Genomic DNA, 10596 nt, shown 5'->3' with positions numbered 1-10596 from the left:
GGAGGCATCACAAAACAGCAAAAGAAAAAGGAAAATACTTGAGTTAGTGAAAAATGCCCGCAATCACTAAGCTGAAGTGTCGCACAATTTCCGAGGCTTCACTTTCAATGTCCAAAATGATTACCAGGACTCATATTAGTGATGTAATTGAGTTCATTTGCAGTAAAGCTCATTAATACTTGCTTTATGCTCATCACCTTTTGGTCTTAAAGTGAAATCAAAGGAATGCTACATAGTATAGACTGATCAAGGACATTTATTTTCCCGTTATGACCATTTTATCTATTAGCGTTCTATCGATTTGTCCGCAGTCAGCAGCAAACGCTTGACTGGGTCCTTGCAAGGCCATTCACTTGCGCTGACGTCCCACATGTGCTGACTCAACTAAGTGCCACATGAAAGAAGGGTTCACTATTTCAATTGCTCTTACTTCTCTTCTGCCTTTCTCTTTTTTGTGGTTTGCGAAAACACAATAGGAGTGTTCCAACGTCCATTACGTGTATGCTTTTTTGACTTCAAAAGCGATGCACACTGTAAAAATATGCAATCTTATTATAAGGATGCATATGGAAAATTAAGATTATAAAAACAATTGGGTTTTTGGAACACCTGCCCGTCCACCCATCAAGAGTGAAATAAAACAACCAAATAAATCTTATGTTGTCCACCAAATTGTGAAAATGTTTTTGTTGAGCAGGCTGTTCAGCATTTGTGGGACATAAACACTGAATTTAAATTTACCAAGTGATGACCATAGTCTGGCGGCCAGATTACACTAACGTTATTATGAAAGGGAACTGTAATGCTGAAAGGCCAACACGCGAGTGTGTGTGGAGTTCCTGCTACCTGGTTAAATCCAAAAGGTACAAAAAGACCTGCATTGAGTTTTGCTTGATGCAGATTTCATGTGCGCATTTTGTGTCCTGGTGTAAATAAAGAGTTCCAACGACCTGAGGAAAGAAGCTCTTGCAGAGCCTCTGGGTTGTGGCCCTGCATGTGCCGAGGCTCTTGTCAGGGGGGAGCTGACTGAAACCGTCTGTTGTTGGATTGGCCAATGTCTTTGATGATTTTCTTGGCTCTGGAGCTGCACCTTGTGGTTTTGATGCCCTGGTGAAAACGGGAATATTTCCCTTTCCATTGTCCAGATGGTAGAATAGAGGACATGGGCGATGGCCTCTTCGTTACTCCTGTTATGGCACCAGGAGAACTGAAGTGGGCCATAGGAGGTGGGAAGTGATGTTCAGATGAATTCTTTAATGAGTCTCTCATAATGAGATCTCTTCACATAAAGATGAACTGCAGCTCGTCTTCCAGAGTGCATCATGCTGCATTCATTTTCCGTTTTTATTATTATCGATAAAACTAATCTAGATCACAGGTGTCTGGCCCTCCACGTCATTTTATGTGATCCTTGCCAAAGCTTTCCTCATAGTTTCCTTGTTTTCTCTTCTAAACTAGCCATAGATTCAGCAGTTAATAACTAGATGCAGGCACATTTACAAAATATGACTGGATGATTCCCACACAAAACACATTGGGTAAGAGGCACGAAACGTGTTTCGTGCAACTCAGATTCTGCCAAGAGCAGACGCCCAATATTTTCTCATTTGATATGATGTCATGCATGACAGGGGTTTAGAGATGCATGTATTTCCCGAAAATCTTGGTCAAATTCCTAAATTGTATGATCTCACCTGAATTTGGTTGAAAAGTTGTGACTGAGTTGAGACAAAGGATCTGGCTGGCTTTGAATATCTACAAACACCTTTATTCTATTTGCACCTGTGTACTCCTTTTCTAGTTTCTCAATGAGGCAACTGCGGCTTCAGTGTGCTATCACTGACCCAGTTTCTAAAGTAAACGAATTTCAAAGTGAGAATGCCTCAAGTCAGACTTGTTAGTGTGTGTACACGTTAATCAGGGAATAGCACAAAAAGCATCGGGGATATTGTTGGCCTGCAGCAGAAGGAGGAGGAAGTGATGAAAGCTCCTTTTGCTTGTTGCATTTTTTTCACTGATACCATATATTTCAACCTCTGGATGTTATCTTATAGTTGATATGATGATAAATTCTCGACACTTTTACACCATTCTGTGGCTCCCCTTCTGATGTCCTATGCTTCACACTTGAGTTTATTGCTTTGGATTGACTGCAAAACAGAGGCGATCAAGAAATCAACATTGTTATTAAGAACAGCTGTCACAATAGACTTTTCAGCACATCACACTTTTGCAAAAATATAAAAGTAAAAATAGACAAAAGTACTGATGCATGAGCTTTTTTTATATTTGATATTTTGTTGGGGGAAGGGTGAGGTGTGATGTCACCACAGAGTGATGCCAAAGAGGAAAAGAGATCATAACCATAGATCATGAAATGGAACATAGACTTAGTTTAAAGTACTGGTTCTGGCTGCTCAGTCCTAGCTAAGCAGGAGAGGGGATCCTTGGAGATCTGCTCCAATGGTGCCGGTGACATAACCTCATTTGTTGTAATGTGTAGTAACAGTAACACTGGTAAAATCGTAATCGCAGGAAATGCCACAAATATAAAACAAAATGAAAATTAGAATTAAAAACAATAAATAAAGCGGTAACTGTGCGTGTGTGTGTTGCAATTCCACATTCTGCACTTGGGACTGAAAGCGAGGACCACCTCCACATTAAATTTAAATTCAAAAAGCTTTATTAATTGCAGCAATGCTGATACAAACAATCAGGGGAGAGTTTATCAATCTGCACTCTTTCTGTTCCCTCTCCTTGTTTATAAAGCTTCTTTATCGGGTGAGTGGTTTTATTTTAGTTTAGTTTTCATTTTAGATTTAGTTTTTGTTTCGATTTTTGTTTTAGTTTAATTGTATAATGGTTAATGCCACCATTTGATTTTTAAAAGACTATATAATTGTTTTGTTTGTTTGTTTTTTAAGAACTTCAAACTGGAGTACAGTTAATGAGGGTTTAATGACACCAACAGTTTGAGTCTGGCTCTTTTGAACTCACTTTTCTTTTTTTATATACTGTTTTGAAAGGAAAAAAAACAAAGGTCTATGTCAATGATTGTGCTCTACCTTAAATGTTCTACTGCACTTTTTCTACTGTTTGTTCTCGTTAGTGTTTAGCATTAATTAGCTAAACAAATTAAGCTTGCCTTATTTGGATCATGTCGTCACGTTAGACCTGTCGGAGGTGACATCGAGCAAAACTCAGAGAAATCATTTTTCCTTATTGGCATCGTGTCAAGACAAAATGTCATTTTAAAGTTACTTTATTATTTATTACTATGTTGATATTAGTCAAAAATAAACTGTGACAACACATGATATGTAGAGTTGACAGGAAAATGATACAAATATATTGCAGAGGTGATGCTGGTTGTCGGCTGTGCGTGGAGGCAATATAAAAACATCGAGTAGCAGAAAATAATCGCCCAACTGTCTTCTTGTGCTTTTGTTGAGGTGAGGTCATGGTGGGTTCATTTGAAAGTGTGGTTGAACGCCTATAAGAAGTGACAGTGTTGATTTCAAACATTTTTATAAATATTTTGAACACGCACGCCATTGGAGATGAGGACTATACATTTATTTGACGTGTCTTTGCTTGATTCCTGCGCAGGAAAATAAATCAGGTGAAGAAACTGTTTTGGCCATTAAACATTTATTTGACGTGTCTTTGCTTGATTCCTGCGCAGGAAAATAAATCAGGTGAAGAAACTGTTTTGGCCATTAAAAGGGGAGCTGTCTTTCTTACTTTTATTTCACCTTTATTTCATACGATCTCATGAGTACTTCCCTTTATTTCCCTTTATTGGAAATCCTGGAATATTTCCAAGTGGGTGGATCTGTAAAGTCTCTATAATGTATGTCTTTCTTTTCAACGCATCAGTGTTTTCCTCACAACAGCAGTTCTTTTGTACAGGCAGGTTAAAAAAATGTCATCATCCATCCAGTTTCATAGCCAAAGCTTTAAAAGGTTCATTGAAAGCCTTGCGGTAATCCTATGGGCTTTACGAAGGCATTGAGTCCTGTTGTAAATTCCACAAGGACACCTCCCCTGGAGGTTTCATTGCTGCATTTAGAGCAGCCATTCATATTCATGATACAGTGTTAATCCCATTCTATTGCACCTGAGTTCTGGTTTGCTGCTTTATCACATGCAGGCCCTGCAGGGAGGAAGCAGCTGAGGTGAGACAGACCCTGGCCATGGTGTGCTGAAATGAATGACTAAGTCACGGAATAGGAGGGGACACATTCATTTCACGTGGTCAAAGTGCTGCTAACGCATCTCATGCTTGCATTTGCGGGCCTTGTCTCCCCTTTTAGGGGTCCAGGCGACGTTTTCTCTTGACTTTGTGCGCATACAGGAAGTACATAGTGTGTCCAGTGGTGATGAAGAGCACTGAAATGAGAACTAGGATACCAAAATGCTGTGGCTGGGGAGCAGTGATGACCATGATGAAGTGGAGCAGGTCCATCAGGTAATTCATAGAGCTCTGCACCCCATTTACAACACCTCGCTCGGACTCACAGATGTTCTCCTGCAACAGCTGGGTGACTGTCAGGTCAAAGGACCACAAACCTGCAACACAGGTGACATTAAGTTTGAAAAAAAAAGTACCAGGGTGGCAATTGATTTGTGATTGTAGCAGTGTACATCATGAGCATCTGCAGAAAATATCCAACATTGTATTAAAAAAATCTGCCTTTATAGATGAGATGCAGGTTTGATTGACAGTGCCAGGATTGGTCCCAATTGTTTTTCATTGTGGTTGCAGTTTGCAGTGGTATAGAACTCTACTACATATTGCAACCATTTTGGATACCTCAATTGGTTATACGAGAGAGAGAAAAATATTGGGAACAGCTCTCATTAGTGCTAGTATACAGTGGCGTCTTGGTATTTCTGGGCGATCGCGATTATCATCGTATAACCGACAGCCCTTTCAAATGCTTTGAATGGTTGGAGACCACTATTATAATAGATGTCACATTTTTCTTCTCTCAAGGCAAACTAGCTGAGAGTGACTGAACAGCACGTATGCTGGTTGCAGTTAAGTAGTGCACTCTTTCTCTTAACATTCGGTGGAGGCAAGTTGATTGTGTCCTTTGGTCAGTTCCGATTAAATTGATGCTCTGGTACCTATTGCCACGTCTACAGAACTGCTTTCATCTTTTAAACCATAAGGTCATCAGTTCTTTCCCCTCACAATCCAGCTGCCTTATAATGATGCTATTCAGTGTGGCAGACAGATTAAGTATTGATTGTGTCATTTAAGTGGGAAAAAAAATAGGTTCACTGGTGGTTGTACTGCGTAAAAGTAAATGAGCTCTCCTGACTGCCGAGTGTTGTTTTAACCATGTCCGCTCACCGATGCGTGCCGTGATGACCCCCATGAACAAGAGGATAATGGAGATGTACGACTCTGGCGCGCTACCGGAGGGCACGTTGTCAAAAAGTACAGTGTTGTTGGTCCAGTGGATGGAAGAGCGATCGGGTAGAAGTGGTTGATTGCTGCTGCCCCTCAGAGGAGACGTGTGTTTTTGTCTTTGACTCGCCATCCCTCCAAGCTCAGCGGAGGAGTTTGAGGTAAAGTAGGGCATGAGCAAGCTAAGATCCATGGGGCTGCCGGGGGCAAAGACGGAGCACACACACATGAGCAAGCAGCCCAGGTGGAGGCAGCTGGAGATGATGCCCGTGTTGATCAGACCGTACGTCTTCCTCAGTCTCGTAAACATGACGGTGCCCATCAGCCCAGTGATGGCTGATACGCCCATCAGCAAACTGAGGAGGGAGCCGCTTATGCCCTGAGTGTAGGCGTAGCCGGTGGTGATGCAATCAAAGCCCAGTACGGTGGTGTAGAGGAACGCCAGGCCCATTCCCGCCAGGAAGACCGGCTGCTGATAGTAGGATCGCCATCCATCCTTGCAGGTGCTCATCAGCCAGCGAAACCTCCGCAAGCATAGCGGGGGATAGGTGATTTCTTTTAGATGAAGACTCTCATCGCTGTTGCTTTCTGCCAGAGGCCGAACCGCTTGACCTTCACCTGATGACAAATAGCAAGTCAGTCAGACAATACACAGAGGACTATTTTATGCAATAAGCATGTACTGACAAGGACAGAACATATGTAATCATTAATATGTATTCCATGCCATTAGTTTGCAGTTTTCCTGCCATATCTCAACCAAATCAGAATACCCGTAGTATGTGTAAGTTTAGAATATGTCATATGCAAATAGAGTACGTAACTACCCCTCCATTGCTGGTAGTTGGTTCGCGGTTCTGCTATTTCACGGATTTTTTTTTTTGTACACTTCATAACTGCAGTTAATAATAATGTTCCAAATCTCGTCTGTTAGTTCTACTCTTGACCACTAGATGGTGGCGCACAACTTGACTTACTCTTAGTGTAAATGTGAAAAGATCGATGATGGGGAATAATAAGAAGGAAGGAAGAAGAAAGACAATGCAGAAGTCTTCCTTATAATCTTTAGCCATGATTATTGATGTATATTGTGAAATCAGGCACCCATGTGCTCGGCGTAAAAACAGATGTAACTTGATTTTCGTGGTGGTGCGTCTCTCATGAGAATCATTTCAATATCTCGAGGCCAGTCCAAGTGTCCTCTTTTTTTGGTAATCAAAATATCGTCACCCTAACATACACACAATTTTTTAAGAAAACTGTGATCATACAGCTTGAAAACTTGACCTGATAGAGAAAACCCGAGATCGGTGTTGGATTCCGCACCCATAATTCTGTTAAAAACAGCTGTCAGACCTAACTAAACAAAAAATATTTTCCCCAGTGTTATTTTTCTGCCTTGGTGAATGTCGCAATGCAATCATAGGAGTCTAGAGTGTACATTGAATTTATTTCAGTGATTTACAGTATTGATTTGCTCTCATTCTAAGTGTGTCAAAGTATTTGGGATCTAAAAAATTGTATTTCTGCTGTAGTTGACTGACAGATATGAATTGAAATCCCACCATCATACCTTGCGATCCTCTCCTGTCCAGCCCTTGCAGATTGGCCTGGTCCACTTCTGCTGTTGGTGGTTTGACAGAAAGAGCAGGGACGATGCGGTACACCCGTGACAAGAAGAAGAACTCCACTATGAGAGACACGAGGTTCCATCCCAGGATGAAGCCACACCCAACTACGTTGGAGGCCAAGGTCATGACCTGTCCCACCGCGAGTGGGGCCAGGATGTTAGTCACCTGATCTATCCGCCTCATGGTGGCATTCATTCCTTATGTCAGGATCAAGGAGGACTAGATTAATACGCTTGCTTGCCCACCGTGACCACGTACGAGAGCGAGTCGTCATACCGGCTAGGTGGCCGCGATTGTAGCCGGTGATGACTATGATCCAGTCCCGCTGGATGGCAATGGTCAGCGCAGTGCTTGCAAGGTTTGCCACATCTGCCAGGACGATCACCACCGTATAACAAACCACCTTGTGTAAGTTTTGCGATGCAACATGTTATTATGGAAGCACAGGAGGATTGCAGCCGCAAGCTCACATCACAGAGGGGAACAACAGCCGCAATAATCGCAGCCATTATCCTCTTATTGAATATGAGTGAATAGACATGCTGTCATTATGTCTGGTGTACTCACAGTAAGCCAGCCATCCCAGATCTGCTCAATCCTTTTCTTATATGAGAAGACCAACATGAGCACGATGCTACAAATTGTCACTGAGATGTTCTGGATGAAAAGAGACGCATGAGCAACTGAAATAAGACAAAAAAAAAAATACTCTTAGAGCCTGGATGATATTTTCATTTACGAAATCTAACCTAAACCAGATGCCGGTGGCTGTGAACCGTGTGCCTCGCTGGTTTTTGAGTGTAGAAATCAAATCAGGAAGTGATTTACACTTGAGACGCCGGAAGGGGAATGCAATTTACCACATGGCGGGACGGCAAACCAGCACACGGCCCCGCCGCAAGATTGAGATGCACTGATTTATTACCCGCTTGTCTGATGCACAGTAATGCATGCAAAACATTGCAGGTGAGTGTGAAATTGCTGCTGCATACCTTTATTCCTGGGATTGCGGTCAACCCAGTCTCCGATCAAAGCTCCGAGCAGGAGAACTGAGCCAGCCACCACCAAGCCGAACACCGCAGTTAACAGCAAGTTACGTCCATAGAGCTCAATCAGGAACACAGAGATGGCAAAGTGCCACATTCGGTCGCCCTGATTAACAAATGAACATCATCACGTTTTTGTTCACAGTCATAGCTTTTTAGTCAGTTAATGTGAGAATATGTACGAATCTTAAAAATAATATCCTGCGCATTACTGTGGAATAGTTCGCTTCAACAGCTCAGTCCACCATCACCTTCCATAGTAATTTCTCATTTTGATGGACCAGCTAGGACACCAAAGGCGCTATTTTTGTAGACAGGTGCATGCGGATATAGAAGTCAAAAAGTCCATTTTATTTGGGCTGGCAGTGAATGAGTTAAAGGAACTCTTCAATTTCTGTGAAGCTTATTCACACCCACAATGGCGCAAAATGCCCATTTTTAACCGCGCCAAGCTGCATGCGTCTGCAAAAATAGAAAAACTTGTCTTGCGCGCCCATTCACAGATTTACGCCACGCTGCATGCCAGACTTGCGTTGAGCACGAATATAGAGCACAAATCATGATATTACAAGAATGTGCACAAACAGAGGCATTTGCTCTAAGCTGTTAATTCATTGATGCCTCTGGCCAGTACATGAGGAAATATAGTGTACTTCAAGACTTTAGTGCACTTTGGTACATTTAAAGAAACAAAAACAATTATTCCTTACCACTTTAAATGATGTTGCCTTGTGCTTTGCTCCTCGTGTAGGTGTGCGTGGGTGCGTGTGGGGGGGTGTGTGTGTGTGTGTGTGTGCAGGAGACGATTCTTACCCACATTGACAACGCTCCACTGACGTAGATGAGGAACTTGGGACCCTTGAGGTAGATAAGTGCGGAACCTTATAAAAAATGCATACAAATTGAATGCCGGTACTTTATACACAACATTATTTCATTCTGGCCAATGTATTCCGTTTGTCTTCAAAGATGAGCCCACCTGGTATGCTCCTGGCTTTTTTGGCTCTCGCATTTCTGATGTCGTCAGGCTCGAACTCGACCACAACGCCGCCACATTGGGAGGACTCGCCTCGCTGGGACATTGCTTGTGGAAGATGGTACACTTTTTTGTTAGTGTTTCAAAAATCAGTCCGAAGAGTAAATCATGAAATTTTATGATTTTTTTTTTTTTATATTATGTTGACCGTCCTATTACTATTACTATATTGTGTTTCACAATCTCACGACTAGCTCCTATACAGCACATTAGGAAGCAGGAAACAAAAAAGGAGTTTCATCAAATGAGACTCAGTCAAAACAAAAATAATAATTGCTGTTGATCAAATGCTGTCTTTAGCTCTGATAAAGCCAAAAGTAGGCGAGTCACCTTGTTTCCAGTGTTACACTCGATCCTCACTGCTGTTTCTTGATGTATGTTGTGCCATGTATCCTACATTGGGATGCTCGTCTTTCCTGAGAGCTGGAATTCAAGCTGTAGTAGTCTGAAAGGCTTAATAGCATCCCGGTGCTCAAGTGCACCATTGTATGAAAGTGCCAGAAAAGCAGAACAGGCAGTGGGACAACAAAGGCAGCCAGCATATTCCATAGCACGTGACAGCGGGGAGGACAATGTCACCGTCCACCCACTCCACAAAAAGGACAAATGTGTGACTGCTCCAGCTCAACAAGGACATACATACCGCATACACATGTATGTGGATGCGCACATACATAGGTGCATATACTTGTTTATTATTCTGAGTTCACTTTTGCAACACCGGGTGAGAGACAAGTGTTGCATCATTCACAAAAATTGTATCGCTATTGCCCGCTATAGAAAGTTGGATTTATGTACACTGAATCATCCAATGCCAACTGGTAATTTTGCAGAAAGACTCAGGCTGGTGGGTCTGTGAGAGGGAAGACTACACTGCTGTGGGAGTTGTCACAGCTGACTTCAGTTATGGCCAATCATTCCCTTTAAATGTGGCGTGCAACTCGTTCACAGACGTCTTGATATAACAGAAGTACAGAGCACACTTGGAGACGGACACCTCCTCTCGTTGTTAATTTGCCCAGTGGACAGTTTTAAAACAAATTACAATGATTCAGACCCCATGTTAGACGTCGGTCTAAGCAAGCGCAAAGTTTAAAATCAGCTTTCTGCAACAGAATTTCCACTCCAGCAGCATCTGCTTCTGCTGCCTTGTTCTTCCCGGCTTGATGGAGACCGCTCTGTCAATTTGGCAAACAGGCTCATTAAAAATCACGATCCCCGACATTGACGCCACGACACAGGTGCACTTTCAGAGCCCTTAATGTTGAATGTATATGAGAGAGATTGTGACTGATCGGGCTGTCTGTTTACGCGGTACGTATCCGTTTGCATGATCAGGTGCAAAAGAATGGATTTTGGAATTAGTTGTTGACGGAAGATGAATATCAAACATATATTGAAATCTTAGCAATACTTAAATACAGAGGGGGGAAAACGCCAAAATCCCATGGCCAATTTTTT

General features: G+C 42.3%; 1 protein-coding gene across 1 annotated transcript; it reads right to left on the bottom strand.

Moving 5' to 3' along the window:
• Positions 1–4159: 4159 nt before the first annotated feature.
• On the bottom strand, positions 4160–9181 carry LOC148329367 (ferroportin). The gene is made up of 8 exons (XM_088306004.1): positions 9079–9181; positions 8913–8980; positions 8046–8205; positions 7621–7736; positions 7330–7456; positions 6996–7250; positions 5366–6040; positions 4160–4575 (listed from the first exon to the last, which is right to left on the bottom strand). The coding sequence occupies exons 1-8, from the start codon at positions 9179–9181 to the stop codon at positions 4316–4318; spliced, it is 1764 nt and encodes a 587-aa protein (XP_088162130.1). The 3' UTR covers positions 4160–4315.
• Positions 9182–10596: the final 1415 nt, after the last annotated feature.

The sequence above is a fragment of the Idiotropiscis lumnitzeri genome, chromosome 10 (assembly GCF_059441095.1).
Source record: "Idiotropiscis lumnitzeri isolate Australia: NSW breed Sydney's pygmy pipehorse chromosome 10, RoL_Ilum_1.0, whole genome shotgun sequence".
NCBI classification, from domain to species: domain Eukaryota; kingdom Metazoa; phylum Chordata; class Actinopteri; order Syngnathiformes; family Syngnathidae; genus Idiotropiscis; species Idiotropiscis lumnitzeri.
This window is presented reverse-complemented; position numbering and strand designations above follow the sequence as displayed.